The 22,046-nt window shown below is 45.1% G+C and overlaps 1 protein-coding gene across 1 annotated transcript; it reads right to left on the reverse strand.

Annotated features, from left to right (window-relative positions):
- Window positions 1-3,378: 3,378 nt before the first annotated feature.
- LOC306918775 (alpha-1,3-mannosyl-glycoprotein 4-beta-N-acetylglucosaminyltransferase C-like) lies at window positions 3,379-21,816 on the reverse strand. Its single transcript, XM_079531640.1, has 4 exons — window positions 21,631-21,816; window positions 5,267-5,417; window positions 4,557-4,978; window positions 3,379-4,193 (listed from the first exon to the last, which is right to left on the reverse strand). Exons 1-4 carry the CDS (start codon window positions 21,757-21,759, stop codon window positions 3,459-3,461), a joined length of 1,437 nt encoding a protein of 478 aa, XP_079387766.1. The 5' UTR covers window positions 21,760-21,816; the 3' UTR covers window positions 3,379-3,458.
- Between the last annotated feature and the right edge of the window lie 230 nt (window positions 21,817-22,046).

Consider the following 22,046-nt stretch of genomic DNA (forward strand, 5'->3'; position numbering starts at 1 on the left):
CGTTGTTTACACCAGTATCACAGCGCCTGCTACAGGCCGTTGTTTACACCAGTATCACAGCGCCTGCTACAGGCCGTTGTTTACACCAGTATCACAGCGCCTGCTACAGGCCGTTGTTTACACCAGTATCACAGCGCCTGCTACAGGCCGTTGTTTACACCAGTATCACAGCGCCTGCTACAGGCCGTTGTTTACACCAGTATCACAGCGCCTGCTACAGGCCGTTGTTTACACCAGTATCACAGCGCCTGCTACAGGCCGTTGTTTACACCAGTATCACAGCGCCTGCTGTCAGCCGTTGTTTACACCAGTATCACAGCGCCTGCTGTCAGCCGTTGTTTACACCAGTATCACAGCGCCTGCTACAGGCCGTTGTTTACACCAGTATCACAGCGCCTGCTACTGTCGGCCGTTGTTTACACCAGTATCACAGCGCCTGCTGTCAGCCGTTGTTTACACCAGTATCACAGCGCCTGCTACAGGCCGTTGTTTACACCAGTATCACAGCGCCTGCTACTGTCGGCCGTTGTTTACACCAGTATCACAGCGCCTGCTACAGGCCGTTGTTTACACCAGTATCACAGCGCCTGCTACAGGCCGTTGTTTACACCAGAAACGACAGTCATTGCGCCGATTTGGAGATACAGGCATTTGAACGCGGGTCATCAAAAATTCAAAATGGCCACGGCCGCTGTCCCACTTGGACTGTTGTTGTGCTATCGAACGGTAGCTAACGATACGGTCGGATCAAAACATGGATTAAAGAATATAAACCCCTGGATAACGTATAGCTACGTTTTTGGCAGTCTGGACGATTAATTTAACAGCGTCTTCTACGGTTCTGGCGCGCTGCGTGGTAAATAACCCAGGGGGTGAGCAGAGGGACGTTTCTCTGGCGCGCTGCGTGGTAAATAACCCAGGGGGTGAGCAGAGGGACGGTTCTACGGTTCTGGCGCTGCGCTGCGTGGTAAACAACCCAGGGGGTGAGCAGAGGGACGTTTCTCTGGGGAGAAATCCCGCTACGCTTGTTCGTGAGCTCATTATCTGTCGTGAAATGTTGTTCAAGACCTAAAGAATATTTTAGCGCGTTTAGAAAAATATGTTGCAATGCTCTGTAATAACAATCCTTTCTTGCCATTTGTAAATAATTAGTCTACAGACAAAAATACATACGGAAAAAACATGTGTTATTGGGAATTAATTTGTGCATTATTAATAAACCAGTCAAAGAACGAATAAGGAAATGAGCAGCAAGACATGGACCAAACAACAACAACAACATGAAACAAATGTATATAATGAATAAATTAATTCAACAGTTTCTGCCACTTTCTATTTTCTAATAGCTGGAAAGGAGAGGTTATGTAGAGCAGTTGTTTTTCAACCAGTGGTCCTTGAGGGGGTTCCAGGTGGTCCCCATGTGGTCCGGGGACCACCAGTGGTCCTTGAGGGGGTTCCAGCTGGGGGTTCTAAATGATAGAGAGTTGGTAACCAAATGGACCCTTATCGAACTCTTGAGAGGGTAAGGTCTCAAGAGTTAAATTATTGTTAAAACATCTCTATTGCATAATTTACAAGAAGTCCGATTAGATAATATTGTAGAAGAATTGTTATTTTGGTCAACGTGTGCCTGTTATCTCATCTGTTCTCTCTCGGGCAGAGACGACGCACTCCGATCAAATGCTGATCGTAGCGATATGCGGCCGATCAACGCGAGACTGGTGACATATTGAAGCTGTGCCACAGCGCACATGTAAACACAACCTAACAGGACTACAACTCTAAACTATTATGCAGATATCAGATTTTGGGTTCATTGTTTCTGCTTGAGAGAGACCAGATTGAGGTAGGAGGAGGGTGTGAACTCAATACTGCCGCCATCTGGCGGAGTCAGGTTAGGTCCGTGGCTCAAATGCTGAATAAATAATGGGCATTGATGTCTTAGAGTATTTCTCCTCCATCCACTTGCATTAAGTTGCTCAAAAGCGCATGAGGCGATTTCACTCCTCCTTCCGGGTAGGAACAGAGTGCATTCTGGGATGGATTGGGCCAAATCGTGAACGTGCTGGCCGTTGACTATCATTGCACTATCATTGTACACGTGTCATCATGAACGTGCACAATGATAGTCAACGGACCAGCATTGGCCCCAAGCTGCAATACCAAATCCGGCCACTATGTCCATTTCGCCTCAGGGTTTCCTCCGGGTGTCGTCTCTATTAATATATACTCTAAGCTTGATGTGAAAGTGGTTGAAAGCCACTGATGTATAATAAAGAAAGGTATACGTCGATAAATGAATACTTATGTCCACGTACACGCGCTCTGAGGTCACCTGATCACATGGTTCCCATGATGGAACATATAAAAAACTATAGATTGATTTGGCAATTAAAAATGACTGTCAACAGTTACATACAAAATGAATAAATAAACCTAGAAACAATTAAGTTAATAAATAATGAATAAATAAAGAATCTTTGTCTCTATGTCATATCGAGTCTTTTTTTGTTGTTGTTATGTCGACAGTCCTCATTGGCTGGGAGGCCGTTTCTATAGTCCTCATTAGCTGGGAGGCTGTGTCGACAGTCCTCATTGGCTGGGAGGCCGTTTCTATAGTCCTCATTAGCTGGGAGGCTGTGTCGACAGTCCTCATTGGCTGGGAGGCTGTTTCTACTACGGTCCTCATTGGCTGGGAGGCTGTGTCTACGCAGAGTAATCTAGTAAGAGAGTTGCGACACTAGCGTTGACTCCCATTGTAACAATGGAATGCGGAAGTGCTCATTCTATCTCAATGGGATAGTTCCAGCCATAGGAGCAATGTTTGGAACTATAGCCCATAGGGCACCCCACTTTGTCTCAATGGGATAGTTCCAATGTTTGGAACTATAGCCCATAGCCACCCGCTTTGTCTCAATGGGATAGTTCCAATGTGTGGAACTATAGCCCATAGGCACCCGCTTTGTCTCAATGGGATAGTTCCAATGTTTGGAACTATAGCCCATAGCCACCCGCTTTGTCTCAATGGGATAGTTCCAATGTGTGGAACTATAGCCCATAGCCACCCGATTTGTCTCAATGGGATAGTTCCAATGTGTGGAACTATAGCCCATAGCCACCCGCTTTGTCTCAATGGGATAGTTCCAATGTGTGGAACTATAGCCCATAGGCACCCGCTTTGCGGCGAGATCAAAGCGTGTCGCTACTCTCCTACTCTACACTCTGTGTCTACGGTCCTGATCGGCTGGGAGGCCGTGTGGACAGTCCTCATTGGCTGGGAGGCCACGTCGACAGTCCCCATTGGCCGGGAGGCTGCGTCTACGGTCCTCATTAGCTGGGAGACTGTTTCTACAGTCCTCATTGGCTGGGAGGCTGCGTGTGTCTACAGTCCTCATTGGCTGGGAGGCTGTTTTGTCGACAGTCCTCATTGGCTGGGAGGCTGCGTGCGTCTACAGTCCTCATTGGCTGGGAGGCTGTGTAGTCCATAGACTTATACTCCTAATGATAATCCACTCCCTCTGTCCCGCCGTGACCACGATGCGAACGCACTCGATGTCGAAGGCGATCTTGTGGTCGACGTCCTGGACCTCGATGTTCCCGTTCTTAAACTCGCCCAACGTGATGTACGACGAGCACTGTTTCCCCTTCTTGGTCCCGACCACTTTCTCCCCGACCTCCAGCGCCCCGTGGTGGAGCACGTCGTTCTGGCGGTCGTCGGAGCCCGTGACGATCTTTATCTTGCTGATCCTGGTCGAGCGGTTGAACACGATGACGAAGAAGTCCCCCGTGGACGGGGGCTTCCCCCAGAAGTACTCGTCGGCGCTGCTGTAGGCCTTGGTGGCGTCGTAGCTCTCGAAGACGTTGATGTTGGTGTGCAGGCTGGCGGGGGGGTTGTCGGGGATGTCCACGGAGTCCTCCTCGAAGTCGTCGTCCTTCAGCTTGTTCTCGGCGCCGCGGTACGACGAGTAGTAGCCCATGTGCTGGAACAGCGAGGGCTTGAAGCGCATCACGTCCTTCTGCGCCAGCAGGCCGCGGAAGTGGATGAGGAGCCAGTCGCACGGCATCTCCTGGTAGAACATGAGCAGGAAGCGGGCCAGCCGCGGCAGGTCCCGCGAGTGGTAGAGCTTCCCGATGTAGCCCAACTTGGAGAACTCCAGCATCACCCAGTAGGAGCCGTCCCGCGACGCGATGACCTAGATATAGCATTTGATACATTGACTTATAGCATGTTACGTAGACAGCACTAGAATTGCATTGTATGTAGTCATAGCACTTCATATGTATAGCACAGTATAGTATATATGTATAGTTTATATGTATAGTTTCATTATATAGATGATAACTTTTTATGTATGTGATGTACTGCCATGCTTTTTGTTATTGCCTAATGTAAATCGCTCTGGATTAAGAGCGTCTGCTAAATGCCTAAATTGTAAATTGTAAATTGTTAAATTGTAAATTGTAAACTGTAAACTGTAAACTGTAAATTGTTAAATTGTTAAATTGTTAAATTGTAAATTGTAAATTGTAAATTTGTAAATTGTAAATTGCAGGACCTTCTTCAGCGCCGTGAGGAAGTTCCGGGAGCAGCGCACGTCGTCCTCCAGCATCACGTAGAAGTGGGACAGGTTGGTGCAGAAGTCCAGCAGGAAGGCGTAGTCTACGTTCTGCTTGGAGCGGAAGCGGACGCGGTCCTCGGGGTCGCCGTAGTTCCTCTTCAGGCCGTCCAGCGATGGGTAGAACTCCTCGGGGGCGTGGATCACCAGGAGGCGCCCGGCGATGACGTGATGGGCGAACTTCCGGGTGATCTCCTGCACCAGGCCCTCGCACCACGCCATGTCGAAGTCCGCCAGGTGCACAACGACCACGATCTCCTTCAGCTCCTCGTAGCTGGACTGGTCGAAGATGGACTTGATGGTCTCCAGGAGGTAGTTCCCCCGTTTCCTCTTGACCGACGACAGGCCGATGGTGAGGTACTCTGAGACAACAACAACATAATGATTAAATATGTTTCCTCTTGACCGACGACAGGCCGAAGACCCCCAAAACTAGATGTAGCATCGACCCCCATCTGAAAACATGTTGTTCCAGAGACCCCTCAGAAGCAAAGATTTGAGTTAAAAACTCGCTCTGAAAGAATATATATTCAAAGATTTCAGGCACATTTTCACGAATTTTCAAAATGTAGCTATTTTTCAACGGCTAAAGTATAACATAATGCTTAAAACACCAACAGGGTTTTCCTGCCCAAAATGGGTTAACTTACTCTTGCGGTTCAGGGGGGTCCCGGCGAGGTACCGATAGGTGACGTTGATGCTTCCAGAGAAGTTGGTGAGGTCCCGGAAGGTGGGGGCGTAGCGCTCCGTGCTGGGTGGGGGGTGCGCCGACGCTTCCCTCAGCTGACGTTTGTCCTCGTCCTGCAGCGCGTCGCACGGCAACGACAAGAAAAAAACACACACACTTGTTTCGTGAGCTCGTTATCGGTCAGGAAATAATGTTGTTCAAAGGAATCGTGACATTAAAAAAATTAATTTTTCTTGTTTTTTTTAGCTCAGTTGCACACCCAAAAAACCTGGACTTTTTAACATTCAGTAGATTTTCTGTGTTCTGGGGTTTTCTGGCTCAAACAAATGTATATAATTAATCATTTCAACAGTTCAGTTTCTCAGTTCTGCAGTTGTTTTTCAACCAGTGGTCCTTGAGGGGGTTCCAGGTGGTCCCCATGCAGCTAAATGATGGAGAGTTGGTAACCAAATGGACCCTGATAGATCTTTAACTCTTGAGAGCGAAAAATTAAACCTATACAGGTCCATTTGCCCCCCCGCCATTAGGGGGGCATTGAGGGGCAATGCCCACCCAGCCAGATTGGACTTTGTGCCCAATCTGGCTTGAGAAAACAGGCTTGAAAGGTTCACTTCTGTGGACTCTAACATTACACCTAGATACATGTTTAAGCATTTATTTCATATTTACATGTCTTCTGTGGACTCTAACATTACACCTAGATACATGTTTAAGCATTTATTTCATATTTACATGTCTTCTGTGGACTCTAACATTACACCTAGCTACATGTTTAAGCATTTATTTCATATTTACATGTCTTCTGTGGACTCTAACATTACACCTAGCTACATGTTTAAGCATTTATTTCATATTTACATGTCTCCTGTGGACTCTAACATTACACCTAGCTACATGTTTAAGCATTCATTTCATATTTACATGTCTTCTGTGGACTCTAACATTACACCTAGCTACATGTTTAAGCATTTATTTCATATTTACATGTCTTCTGTGGTCTCTAACATTACACCTAGCTACATGTTTAAGCATTTATTTCATATTTACATGTCTCCTGTGGACTCTAACATTACACCTAGCTACATGTTTAAGCATTTATTTCATATTTACATGTCTCCTGTGGACTCTAACATTACACCTAGCTACATGTTTAAGCATTTATTTCATATTTACATGTCTTCTGTGGACTCTAACATTACACCTATAGCTACATGTTTAAGCATTTATTTCATATTTACATGTCTTCTGTGGTCTCTAACATTACACCTAGCTACATGTTTAAGCATTTATTTCATATTTACATGTCTTCTGTGGACTCTAACATTACACCTAGCTACATGTTTAAGCATTTATTTCATATTTACATGTCTTCTGTGGACTCTAACATTACACCTAGCTACATGTTTAAGCATTTATTTCATATTTACATGTCTCCTGTGGACTCTAACATTACACCTAGCTACATGTTTAAGCATTAATTTCATATTTACATGTCTTCTGTGGACTCTAACATTACACCTAGCTACATGTTTAAGCATTTATTTCATATTTACACGTCTTCTGTGGACTCTAACATTACACCTAGCTACATGTTTAAGCATTTATTTCATATTTACATGTCTCCTGCATGTGGACTCTAACATTACACCTATAGCTACATGTTTAAGCATTTATTTCATATTTACATGTCTCCTGTGGACTCTAACATTACACCTAGCTACATGTTTAAGCATTTATTTCATATTTACATGTCTCCTGCATGTGGACTCTAACATTACACCTATAGCTACATGTTTAAGCATTTATTTCATATTTACATGTCTCCTGTGGACTCTAACATTACACCTAGCTACATGTTTAAGCATTTATTTCATATTTACATGTCTCCTGTGGACTCTAACATTACACCTAGCTACATGTTTAAGCATTTATTTCATATTTACATGTCTCCTGTGGACTCTAACATTACACCTAGCTACATGTTTAAGCATTTATTTCATATTTACATGTCTCCTGTGGACTCTGACATTACACCTAGCTACATGTTTAAGCATTTATTTCATATTTACATGTCGATTTCAGCTCTGACACTTATTTCAGACATGCTCTAGTATGTGAAGAGTCTGCCTGTGCTATTAACTCATTTTTGAAAAGCTGGATTTTGCACGATGGCAGGCTCTCAGTCAAACAAACAAAATGCCCTCTTTGGAAAAACAATTATGCCCCCCTGCTGATTGGAGCCTGGAGCCGCCCGGCACCGTCTGGGACATGTTAATGACATGGAGGAGAAGCCTGGAGCCGCCCGGCACCGTCTGGGACATGTTAATGACATGGAGGAGAGGCCTGGAGCCGCCCGGCACCGTCTGGGACATGTTAATGACATGGAGGAGAGGCCTGGAGCCGCCCGGCACCGTCTGGGACATGTTAATGACATGGAGGAGAGGCCTGGAGCCGCCCGGCACCGTCTGGGACATGTTAATGACATGGAGGAGAGGCCTGGAGCCGCCCGGCACCGTCTGGGACATGTTAATGACATGGAGGAGAGGCCTGGAGCGGCCCGGCACCGTCTGGGACATGTTAATGACATGGAGGAGAGGCCTGGAGCGGCCTGTCTGTCACCGTCTGGGACATGTTAATGACATGGAGGAGAGGCCTGGAGCGGCCTGTCTGTCACCGGCCGTGCACGTCCAAACTCCCTCACTCCAATGCAGCTATTTTGCAGCTATTTATTATTATTGAATTCATGTTTCACAGGTTCACGATGTCGTTCACTAATATATCTTGTTGTATATTAAAAACGAATAAAGACTTTAATAGTTTAATATACAACTATAACGACACACATCAGTGACAGTTGGGCTGGCAAGTATGTGTGTGTGTGCGTGTGCGTGTGCGTGTGTGTGTATAATAGTATAGTATGCATAGTTTATATATATATATATAGTTTCATTATATAGATACTCCACTGTTACGTTCTTAGCTTACGCATGTTCCATGATAACTACTTTTTATGTATGTGATGTATTGCCATGCTTTTTTGTTCTTGCTTAATATAAATTGCTCTGGATTAAGAGCGTCTGCTAAATGCCTGAATTGTAAATTGTGTGTGTGTGTGTGTGTGTGTGTGTGTGTGTGTGTGTGTGTGTGTGTGTGTGTGTGTGTGTGTGTGTGGGGAGGGGGGGACTTTTTAAAATAATGTTTAAAGTGGTTCAAAGCTAATACTGATGTGTTCCAGGTCTTTAATGTGTTATCAAAAACAAACACATTGTTAGCACTGCAACGCTGTTGGAACATCCTGCTCTGCCATCTTGGATCGCTGTATTTTTAATACGACTGTATTAAACCATCCTATTAAAGCATCAGTTCTTGACAGTTCTGAGACAAAAGGAAACATTCCAAAGCCTTCGAGGCATAACAAGTAAACACACTTAGATAGAAACAGAGAGAGAAAATATGAACTCTTAATAATTTAACCCATTTAGATCTGAGGCCGATTGTAAAGAAAATGTCTTCTAAAATCCTAAGTTTTCTGAAAAACCTCTGTTTCTATAAGTCAGCGGTGCTCAACCTTTTTCATGTCAAGAACCCCCAGAATGTTCTGTATTTGCTCGAGGACCCCCATCTGAAAATATGTTGTTCCAGGGACACCCCCCCCCCCTCCCCAAAAGCAAAAAATTGAGTTAAAAACGTTCGCCCTGAAAGAATATATATCCAATGATTTGCGCCACATTTTCAAGATTTTTCAAAAGAAATAACAGATCTACAAGTTCATAGCGTGGCACTTGGTGCCACACTACGAACTTGTAGATATGATATTTGTTCAATTGCTAAAGTATAACATAATGCTTAAAACACCAAAAGGGGTTCCCGTCCTGAACGCGTTAAACAACAAATACAGAACGTTGCCACAAATACAGAACGTTGCCATGATCACCACGTCTTCACGCCAGCATGAATAAGACATGATTTACACTTGGGTCCACAGTCATAAAACTTTAAACATGTTTCCTTTGAAAACAAGAATCCTATGAAAGGGACAACATGGATGTTATTTACCAATACAAGGATATCTCTGGTTGCACATGCATACTGGGTCACATGCCTACTGGGTCACATGCCTACTGGGTCACATGCATACTGGGTCACATGCATACTGGGTCACATACATACTGGGTCACATGCATACTGGGTCACATACATACTGGGTCACATACATACTGGGTCACATGCATACTGGGTCACATGCATACTGGGTCACATGCATACTGGGTCACATACATACTGGGTCACATACTGGGTCACATGCATACTGGGTCACATGCATACTGGGTCACATGCATACTGGGTCACATGCATACTGGGTCACATGCCTACTGGGTCACATGCCTACTGGGTCACATGCCTACTGGGTCACATGCATACTGGGTCACATGCATACTGGGTCACATGCCTACTGGGTCACATGCATACTGGGTCACATGCATACTGGGTCACATGCATACTGGGTCACATACATACTGGGTCACATACATACTGGGTCACATACATACTGGGTCACATACATACTGGGTCACATACATACTGGGTCACAGGCATACTGGGTCACATACATACTGGGTCACATACATACTGGGTCACATACTGGGTCACATGCATACTGGGTCACATGCATACTGGGTCACATGCATACTGGGTCACATGCATACTGGGTCACATGCATACTGGGTCACATGCATACTGGGTCACATGCATACTGGGTCACATGCATACTGGGTCACATGCATACTGGGTCACATACATACTGGGTCACATGCATACTGGGTCACATGCATACTGGGTCACATGCATACTGGGTCACATGCATACTGGGTCACATACATACTGGGTCACATACATACTGGGTCACATGCATACTGGGTCACATGCATACTGGGTCACATACATACTGGGTCACATACTGGGTCACATGCATACTGGGTCACATACTGGGTCACATACATACTGGGTCACATACATACTGGGTCACATGCATACTGGGTCACATACATACTGGGTCACATACTGGGTCACATGCATACTGGGTCACATGCATACTGGGTCACATACTGGGTCACATGCATACTGGGTCACATGCATACTGGGTCACATGCATACTGGGTCACATGCATACTGGGTCACATGCATACTGGGTCACATGCATACTGGGTCACATGCATACTGGGTCACATGTATACTGGGTCACATACATACTGGGTCACAGGCATACTGGGTCACATACATACTGGGCCACATGCATACTGGGCCACATGCATACTGGGTCACATACTGGGTCACATACATACTGGGTCACAGGCATACTGGGTCACATACATACTGGGCCACATGCATACTGGGTCACATGCATACTGGGTCACAGGCATACTGGGTCACATACATACTGGGTCACAGGCATACTGGGTCACATGCATACTGGGTCACATGCCTACTAGGTCACAGGCATACTGGGTCACATGCATACTGGGTCACATGCATACTGGGTCACATGCATACTGGGTCACATGCATACTGGGTCACATACATACTGGGTCACATGCACACTGGGTCACATGCATACTGGGTCACATGCATACTGGGTCACATACTGGGTCACATACTGGGTCACATACTGGGTCACATACATACTGGGTCACATGCATACTGGGTCACATGCATACTGGGTCACATACTGGGTCACATGCATACTGGGTCACATACTGGGTCACATGCATACTGGGTCACATACTGGGTCACATGCATACTGGGTCACATGCATACTGGGTCACATGCATACTGGGTCACAGGCATACTGGGTCACATGCATACTGGGTCACATGCCTACTGGGTCACAGGCATACTGGGTCACATGCATACTGGGTCACATGCATACTGGGTCACATGCATACTGGGTCACATACTGGGTCACATGCATACTGGGTCACATACATACTGGGTCACATGCATACTGGGTCACATGCATACTGGGTCACATGCATACTGGGTCACATGCATACTGGGTCACATGCATACTGGGTCACATGCATACTGGGTCACATACTGGGTCACATGCATACTGGGTCACATACTGGGTCACATGCCTACTGGGTCACATGCATACTGGGTCACATGCATACTGGGTCACATGCATACTGGGTCACATACTGGGTCACATACATACTGGGTCACATGCATACTGGGTCACATACATACTGGGTCACATGCATACTGGGTCACATGCATACTGGGTCACATGCATACTGGGTCACATGCATACTGGGTCACATGCATACTGGGTCACATGCCTACTGGGTCACAGGCATACTGGGTCACATACATACTGGGTCACATACTGGGTCACATACATACTGGGTCACATGCATACTGGGTCACATGCATACTGGGTCACATGCATACTGGGTCACATGCATACTGGGTCACATACTGGGTCACATGCATACTGGGTCACATGCATACTGGGTCACATGTATACTGGGTCACATGCATACTGGGTCACATACATACTGGGTCACATGCATACTGGGTCACATGCATACTGGGTCACATGCATACTGGGTCACATACATACTGGGTCACATGCATACTGGGTCACATACTGGGTCACATACATACTGGGTCACATGCACACTGGGTCACATGCATACTGGGTCACATGCATACTGGGTCACATGCATACTGGGTCACATGCATACTGGGTCACATGCATACTGGGTCACATGCATACTGGGTCACATACATACTGGGTCACATGCATACTGGGTCACATGCATACTGGGTCACATGCATACTGGGTCACATGCATACTGGGTCACATGCATACTGGGTCACATACATACTGGGTCACATACATACTGGGTCACATGCATACTGGGTCACATGCATACTGGGTCACATGCTGGGTCACATACTGGGTCACATACATACTGGGTCACATACATACTGGGTCACATGCATACTGGGTCACATGCATACTGGGTCACATGCATACTGGGTCACATGCATACTGGGTCACATACATACTGGGTCACATACTGGGCCACATGCATACTGGGCCACATGCATACTGGGTCACATGCATACTGGGTCACATACTGGGTCACATACATACTGGGTCACATGCATACTGGGTCACATACTGGGTCACATACATACTGGGTCACATACTGGGTCACATACATACTGGGTCACATGCATACTGGGTCACATACTGGGTCACATACATACTGGGTCACATACTGGGTCACATACATACTGGGTCACATACTGGGTCACATACATACTGGGTCACATACTGGGTCACATGCATACTGGGTCACATACTGGGTCACATAAATACTGGGTCACATACTGGGTCACATACATACTGGGTCACATACTGGGTCACATGCATACTGGGTCACATACTGGGTCACATGCCTACTGGGTCACATGCATACTGGGTCACATGCATACTGGGTCACATGCATACTGGGTCACATACTGGGTCACATACATACTGGGTCACATGCATACTGGGTCACATGCATACTGGGTCACATGCATACTGGGTCACATGCCTACTGGGTCACAGGCATACTGGGTCACATGCATACTGGGTCACATGCATACTGGGTCACATGCATACTGGGTCACATGCCTACTGGGTCACATGCATACTGGGTCACATGCATACTGGGTCACATGCATACTGGGTCACATGCATACTGGGTCACATGCATACTGGGTCACAGGCCTACTGGGTCACATGCATACTGGGTCACATGCATACTGGGTCACATGCATACTGGGTCACATGCATACTGGGTCACATGCATACTGGGTCACATGCATACTGGGTCACATGCATACTGGGTCACATGCATACTGGGTCACATACATACTGGGTCACATGCATACTGGGTCACATGCATACTGGGTCACATACATACTGGGTCACATGCATACTGGGTCACATACATACTGGGTCACATACATACTGGGTCACATGCATACTGGGTCACATGCATACTGGGTCACATACATACTGGGTCACATGCCTACTGGGTCACATGCATACTGGGTCACATGCCTACTGGGTCACATGCATACTGGGTCACATGCCTACTGGGTCACATGCATACTGGGTCACATGCATACTGGGTCACATGCATACTGGGTCACATGCATACTGGGTCACATGCATACTGGGTCACATGCATACTGGGTCACATGCATACTGGGTCACATACATACTGGGTCACATGCATACTGGGTCACATACATACTGGGTCACATACATACTGGGTCACATACATACTGGGTCACATGCATACTGGGTCACATGCATACTGGGTCACATACTGGGTCACATGCATACTGGGTCACATGCCTACTGGGTCACATACTGGGCCACATGCATACTGGGTCACATGCATACTGGGTCACATGCCTACTGGGTCACATACTGGGCCACATGCATACTGGGTCACATGCATACTGGGTCACATGCATACTGGGTCACATGCATACTGGGTCACATGCATACTGGGTCACATGCATACTGGGTCACATGCCTTTTAGGGGAACAAATAATGAATTAGAACCGGGAACTTGACCTAAAAATAAGGGAAAAAAGGAACAAAAGCAAACAACCCATTCAACAATAAACTGACACTTTTATCTCCTGCAGAGGAAAATATGAGTCTGTTTTATGCATGTTCATTTTTCTGGCAAACATCTGATTGGCCAGTCAGAATACAGTGTCCTGACCAGTCAGAATACAGTGTCCTGACCAGTCAGAATACAGTGTCCTGACCAGTCAGAATACAGTGTCCTGGATCAGTCTGACTATATCCAGGACACTGTATTGTTAGTACAAACACAATACAGTGCCTGCCTATACTCACAAGGCGATAGTACTACATGTTACAGCCCTAGTGTCTATATATACTCACTAGGACATATCTGTCCTAGTGCCTATAGATCATACATGGGCAACTGTCGGCCCGGGGGCCACATGCGTCCACCACCTTCACTTAATGTGGCTTAATATTGGAATACTTATTATTATTCAATATTATTATTGAACATTGTTACAATTCTAAACATACAAACATGACCCGCTTTAATTACTTCAGTCAGCAATGGCTAGTATTAAAATGTTAGTATTTTATATGTCCAATGTTTTTGCATTTAAGTTCATAAGTATAACAATTAAAAATGTAACTTTTCAGGATTCCAATTCAAAAATAGCAAAAAAATAAAACCCAAAATATTCAGGATTTCAATTCAAATATAGCAAATTCAATAGGCCTATAGCAAAAACAGCAGATCTACAAGCTCTGAGCTTGTAGATCGGCTATTTTGGCTACGAAAATATGTGGCCCTCTGGAGTGACCGTGGAACTATAGTGGCCCCTAGCCATCGTCAAAGTTGCCCACCCCTGATATAGATACTCACAAGGACGTATCCATCCTAGTGTCCTAGTGTCTTAGTATAGATACTCACAAGGACGTATCCATCCTAGTGTCTTAGTATAGATACTCACAAGGACGTATCCATAGTGTCCTAGTGTCTTAGTATAGATACTCACAAGGACGTATCCGTCCTAGTGTCCTAGTGTCTTAGTATAGATACTCACAAGGACGTATCCATCCTAGTGTCCTAGTGTCTTAGTATAGATACTCACAAGGACGTATCCGTCCTAGTGTCCTAGTGTCTTAGTATATGTACATCTTTCTAGCATTCTGTGGTTGTCACACTTTACTATAGGTAGAAGACACCTAATTTGAGAACTCGGAAGAGCAGTAGCTAATATTCACGCCAATCATACTTTAGGACTACAGAGTGTATTTATAACTTTTATTATCAATTCATTGGTTTCAACAAACATTTAGTTAACACATCTATAAATGGCTTATCTGCACAGACTGTCTGGTTTTAGATAAGTATGGTAACAGATTAATTGAGCTATTAAAGACAGTGAAAAGTGTCTATCATAACCAATTATAGTAGTCTTAATTGACAGATGTTAGTGTCAGATATGGCTTAGTGGCATAGATTATATGCTGGTGGCATAGGCATAGGCATAGATTTTAAACCTGAAATAGATATAGAAACACAAGAATATACATTTGTTACATTCCCATATACGTTCTAATCATTTGTATTTAACAGAGATAGTAGGCAGAGTATAAAACAGTAATTACCAGTTCCCCATCAGAGTCTCTCTTCTCCAGGTTTCTGGAGAGGCATGGATTCATCCTTGGTTGCTGAATCTAACCTATTGAAACTGGCGCAAGGCCATTTAAACCCTCTGTTTCCTTAGACCTGCCCTGTGGGCAGGTTCACATCAGCTAACATTCAATTGGTTGCTGAGCACCATGGCCTTACTATTGGTTGAAAGACCAGGAAGTATTACAACTGACATGTGCTTTGACAGTGGAGACAATGAGGTGCTATCTCTCTCCATCTATACAGTCTGGAGGAAATAGTGGTCCTGTTGTTGACTTCAGCTATTCATGGCAGTTTGCCCCCTCTCTTATTTAGGGTTTTAACACATTAGTCATTTACATTCCTTTTAGCATTGGGATTACATATCCACCTTTAGATAAATGCAGACATAATGTTTTATAGTTGGACACAGTCATTGGGTTAGTAATGCTGACTAGTGGCTCTTGGTTACCCAAGTGGTGGCTCTTATCAGAGCTCCCCCGCTGTGCTCTGGCCTGTTTCTGACATTCCCTTAGAGGGAGACGGAGGTGTCACATTTCACACCTTCCTGTTAACTTAGCCTGCTTTGGGGTGAAAGGCTCTCCGACCATAGTTATAGTACTAAAATTATTGAAGTTTACACAGTGCATATTTATTAATAGAAACCAAACGCTGATTACCATATCCAGCGGAACACCTCCCGCCAAAACTAATCTATAACTTATAGAGTGGTTTTCCGATATCCGTTATGCCGGTTTGGTTCAACACATAATTGACTATATGTGCCGGGAGAGGGTTCGATAAACACAAAATTATAATTAGCTTAACATGCCTTTGAACTGACTGGTTAAGGAATTATAATATTGTTCTTTGTTTTATCTTTTCAGAATTAGTTTCTCATTTTAAGGTTCCTGTTTGTTTCCTTACTTGTAATTCTGTTATTATTTGATTCCACTTTGTTCAAACAAATACCTTGACTTGTGATATCTTCGTGGATCACTATTTTAATTTGTTATTATCTAACATCCCATACTGTTAAATAAAGTCAACCTGTTAAGATTATTACTTTTTAGAAGCAGGTTGGTTCCTGCCATTTATTACCCCTCATAAACTTGCTTGGTCCTGAGCAGATTGGAGATAAGATTTCACAAGGGTTCTGGTTACTTTACTGTCTTTTTCGTAAAAGCCCTTGGATTTTGTGTGTTTTAGTAACTAATGTGTAATTTAGCATGGCACTTCGATTTGGTCACCTTAGGGTTTTTTAGGCAATGATTTCAAACTGGCCTGCAAACACAAAGTCATCACATTTCAAACATTGATACTACACACTATTTGCCCCTGTCATTCATTGCCCCTTAATAGGAGGTGTCATTGACATGGGCTGTCAGTTTGTGTGTGGCAACGAAGTAAGTCACAATTCACACCTTCCACCCAGGCTTTTCCCTTGCTGGAAAGGAAGAATTAACATTATTTTATACCACACATTCATTTACCATTTTACCCTAGTTATGAGTTACTTTTCCTTTCTGGTTTGTACTCGTTAACCGGGGAATGTTTATGTATTCTGTAATGTTAACTTGTAATACAATTCACTATCACACAACTGTTTAAAACACAATTTCCCATCTTACATTTTGCAATGGGTCCCACTGGAGGCCCCCCTCCCTGTGTTAGGGGGGGGGGGGGATGTGTGTGTGTGTGTGTGTGTGTGTGCGCGTGCTCCCCCAATTGTCAACACTCTTCCTGGCGGCCATCTTCTGGGCTGCTGGTGTTGGGGGGGGGGGGATTGGTGCGCATCCGTCATTCATTCATGACGTAATTGGCATTGACTGCATCTTTTCATTTTAACTTTCCCTCTGCCATCGGTGCCATCGGCAGGTTTTATTGTGACCTTACCGATGGCTGCAGGGCTTGTGATGGAGAGCGCTGCTTTGCAAAGCTTTTCCCAGCTTCCACGTGGTTTGGCTGTGGGCGGTCCCCCCAGCTGACCACCTTTACCCTCGCCGGACGGGAGGGGATACGTTGTGGTGGTCGCTGTTGTGGGGTGGACTACTGCAGTGGTTGCTGGCATGGGTAGGCATAGCAGGGCGATCGTCGCAGACTCCGCCCTGGTGAAACTCAAGGGCTTACGCCTTGACAGGGTGGATTCTGTGGGGTCTGGTGTCAGGCCACTGCTTGCACTGGTGTCATCTCGCCCTTCTGAGGCGAGGGATTGCTGTGGCGTGTGCTGTGTCTCGTTTCCCACGTCGGACACTGGGCCTTGTGCCGTGTCCAGTCGCTCCTTAGTGACTGTCGCTTGCACGGCTGGAGAGGGCGTGGATGGTTCCGCGTGGTCACCGCAGGTCTCATGCTCCTCCGGTGCTGGTTCTGCTGACTTGGCGTAGTCTTCTGGTAGGACACAGCAGGTTCCCTGCCGTTCTGGTGCCCCGTTGGGAGCCTGGTTGACCTCCGCTGACGTAGTGGCGGGCCCCCCTGGGGCTCGCTGGGTGACGTCATCTGTTGGGGTGAGAGGGCGGTCAGGCGTCTGTCGCCTTCCGTCCGTTTCCTCCCCCGCTGGTCCGGAGGTGACGTCTCCGGTGTCGTCTTCCTTGACCCCGCTGACCTCCTGGATCCTTTGTGTTAGTAGGTCTACTTTTATTAGCCCTATCTGGCCTATTTCTGGTGCGGCTTGCAGGTTAAGCCTGTCTCTCGCTAGAACAAGCTTTTTATAGTCAGAGAGCATTTGAATTGACCTTTTCGGACTTATTAAGGATTTGGTGTCCTGTAATATTAAATTCAAAACGTTGAGAGCTTTCTCTAACTCTGTTGATGCCATTGGTCCGGAACAAAGCAATACATACGCTCTGTCAATTAACTGGGCCCATTCTGGCCTTAGTTTTACCCAGACGGCAGTTACCAATAACTGCCTCATGTCATCGTATTTCTTTACACAGACCTGAAGGTCATCTTCCATTTGCAAAGAATATTATGTTAAACCAGTTTCTTTTAACATTTCGGAATAATCTGTAGAAGTGTCCACTACATTCTCGAAAGCCGTTTTAAGATTAACAAATGCATTTGCTTTTCTGATGACGGCAGTATTTTGTGACAGACACCCTTCACATTCAGTTGCTAAATAATCAAATATTGAGAGTGCCTGCTCGCCTTTAACTTTTAACTCGTTGATTAATAAATCAGCCATCTTTGCATCACCTATCAAATTTATTATTTGAATCTCTGGGATCTTAGCAAGTGCTATTATTATCACGGTTTTATAGTTTTATAGCATTGACACCGGGGATTTAGCCAGTTTAGCGTTTACAGTATTTTTGTTTCTGTTACGGTTCTGGTCTAATGTAAGCTAGGTATTTATAGTTAAAAGTGGTTTCACATTCATTGCTAATAAAACCTGCCTCCCTTATCACTCAATTAGTTTTAGCCTGGTGGTTAGTGCTGTCCTAGCTCCATTTATTCCCAAGCCTATTGCATGTGCCTCTTGTGGCTGCAATTAGCATTTGGGCTGTTTTATGACTTCCCCCCACCCCTTGCTGATAGCAGGAGTGAGAGTGGCCTCTATATTGAGCCCTGTTGTTTACCAAACTCTACCCTCCCCCGCACTTAAGGCTAGGATGGAGAGTCTTCTAGAGAGTAGAGGCAAGTTGCCATTTTGCCCTGTTGCCTATTTACTCTGCCCTTCCCCCGCTCATGGCTAGGTAGAAGTGTTTCAGGTTTCAGTAAGTTAGCTGGGCATGGTGGCCATTTTTAAGATGCCATTATGCCCTGTCTGCCTGTTTACTCTGCCCTTCCCCCGCTCATGGCTAGGTTGGAGTATTTCAGAGTAGAATCTTTGGCAGACAATAGGCTAATGGTTTTTAGCACATTAGCTTTACCCTGGCGGCCATTTTTATCCTTGGTGAAAAGCAAGGAAATAAAATGGGAACCATGAAATCCAGTATCTAGTTCCTATAATCACCCCTGGATCAAATGACATTCAGCTTGCTTGGAATCAGAGGCTGGAAAGACATTGACTCTGGAGTAGTTATTAAAACCCAGAACTTGGATCACATTGTCGCCTGTGTTTAGGTTAGCAACCTTTTAGCTTTACAGTAACGCTTTATATCCTATGGTTTGCTGGCTTCTTCAGAGCTCTGTGCTAAACCGGATTTTTAGCTATGTACTGTTTTACGCCGCAGTTTAGCTTTATTTGTACATTTGTTAGCAACTATTTAGCTTTACAGTAACGCTTTATATCCTACAGTCTGCTGGCTTCTTCCTCGAGCTCTGCCTAAACCTGGATTTGTAGCTATGTACTGTTTTACGCTGGAGTTACTTTGATTGTACATTTTACAAGGCCTGTGGTTAGTACATCAGGCTATTTACCATCTATGCTTGAGACTTTGCGTCTGAAGCTGTGGCGTCTATTAACCGTGCTTTGAACTTTCCGTCACAAGGCTACTGGTTTAAAATTGTACATCTTTCTAGCATTCTGTGGTTGTCACACTTTACTATAGGTAGAAGACACCTAATTTGAGAACTCGGAAGAGCAGTAGCTAATATTCACGCCAATCATACTTTAGGACTACAGAGTGTATTTATAACTTTTATTATCAATTCATTGGTTTCAACAAACATTTAGTTAACACATCTATAAATGGCTTATCTGCACAGACTGCCTGGTTTTAGATAAGTATGGTAACAGATTAATTGAGCTATTAAAGACAGTGAAAAGTGTCTATCATAACCAATTATAGTAGTCTTAATTGACAGATGTTAGTGTCAGATATGGCTTAGTGGCATAGATTATATGCTGGTGGCATAGGCATAGGCATAGATTTTAAACCTGAAATAGATATAGAAACACAAGAATATACATTTGTTACATTCCCATATACGTTCTAATCATTTGTATTTAACAGAGATAGTAGGCAGAGTATAAAACAGTAATTACCAGTTCCCCATCAGAGTCTCTCTTCTCCAGGTTTCTGGAGAGGCATGGATTCATCCTTGGTTGCTGAATCTAACCTATTGAAACTGGCGCAAGGCCATTTAAACCCTCTGTTTCCTTAGACCTGCCCTGTGGGCAGGTTCACATCAGCTAACATTAAATTGGTTGCTGAGCACCATGGCCTTACTATTGGTTGAAAGACCAGGAAGTATTACAACTGACATGTGCTTTGACAGTGGAGACAATGAGGTGCTATCTCTCTCCATCTATACAGTCTGGAGGAAATAGTGGTCCTGTTGTTGACTTCAGCTATTCATGGCAGTTTGCCCCCTCTCTTATTTAGGGTTTTAACACATTAGTCATTTACATTCCTTTTAGCATTGGGATTACATATCCACCTTTAGATAAATGCAGACATAATGTTTTATAGTTGGACACAGTCATTGGGTTAGTAATGCTGACTAGTGGCTCTTGGTTACCCAAGTGGTGGCTCTTATCAGAGCTCCCCCGCTGTGCTCTGGCCTGTTTCTGACATTCCCTTAGAGGGAGACGGAGGTGTCACATTTCACACCTTCCTGTTAACTTAGCCTGCTTTGGGGTGAAAGGCTCTCCGACCATAGTTATAGTACTAAAATTATTGAAGTTTACACAGTGCATATTTATTAATAGAAACCAAACGCTGATTACCATATCCAGCGGAACAGTATAGATACTCACAAGGACGTATCCGTCCTAGTGTCTTAGTATAGATACTCACAAGGACGTATCCGTCCTAGTGTCCTAGTGTCTTAGTATAGATACTCACAAGGACGTATCCGTCCTAGTGTCTTAGTATAGATACTCACAAGGACGCATCCATCCTAGTGTCCTAGTGTCTTAGTATAGATACTCACAAGGACGTATCCGTCCTAGTGACTTAGTATAGATACTCACAAGGACGTATCCATCCTAGTGTCCTAGTGTCTTAGTATAGATACTCACAAGGACGTATCCGTCCTAGTGACTTAGTATAGATACTCACAAGGACGTATCCATCCTAGTGTCCTAGTGTCTTAGTATAGATACTCACAAGGACGTATCCGTCCTAGTGTCTTAGTATAGATACTCACAAGGACGTATCCATCCTAGTGTCCTAGTGTCTTAGTATAGATACTCACAAGGACGTATCCGTCCTCGATGTAGAGGTTGAGGAAGAGGAGGAAGGTGATGAGGAAGCCCAGGAAGGGGATGGCGGAGCGCTTCCTCAGACACCTCATCTTGTCCAGGGATTTCCACACCAGCCTCATGGCGGAGGACAGGCTCTCTCTCGCTGCTGAGGACAGGCTCTCTCTCACTGCTGAGGACAGGCTCTCTCTCACTGCTGAGGACAGGCTCTCTCTCGCTGCTGAGGACAGGCTCTCTCTCGCTGCTGAGGACAGGCTCTCTCTCGCTGCTGAGGACAGGCTCTCTCTCGCTGCTGAGGACAGGCTCTCTCTCGCTGCTGAGGACAGGCTCTCTCTCGCTGCTGAGGACAGGCTCTCTCTCGCTGCTGAGGACAGGCTCTCTCTCGCTGCTGAGGACAGGCTCTCTCTCA

The sequence above is a fragment of the Electrona antarctica genome, assembly GCF_951216825.1.
Source record: "Electrona antarctica genome assembly, contig: scaffold_476, whole genome shotgun sequence".
Classification (NCBI taxonomy): domain Eukaryota; kingdom Metazoa; phylum Chordata; class Actinopteri; order Myctophiformes; family Myctophidae; genus Electrona; species Electrona antarctica.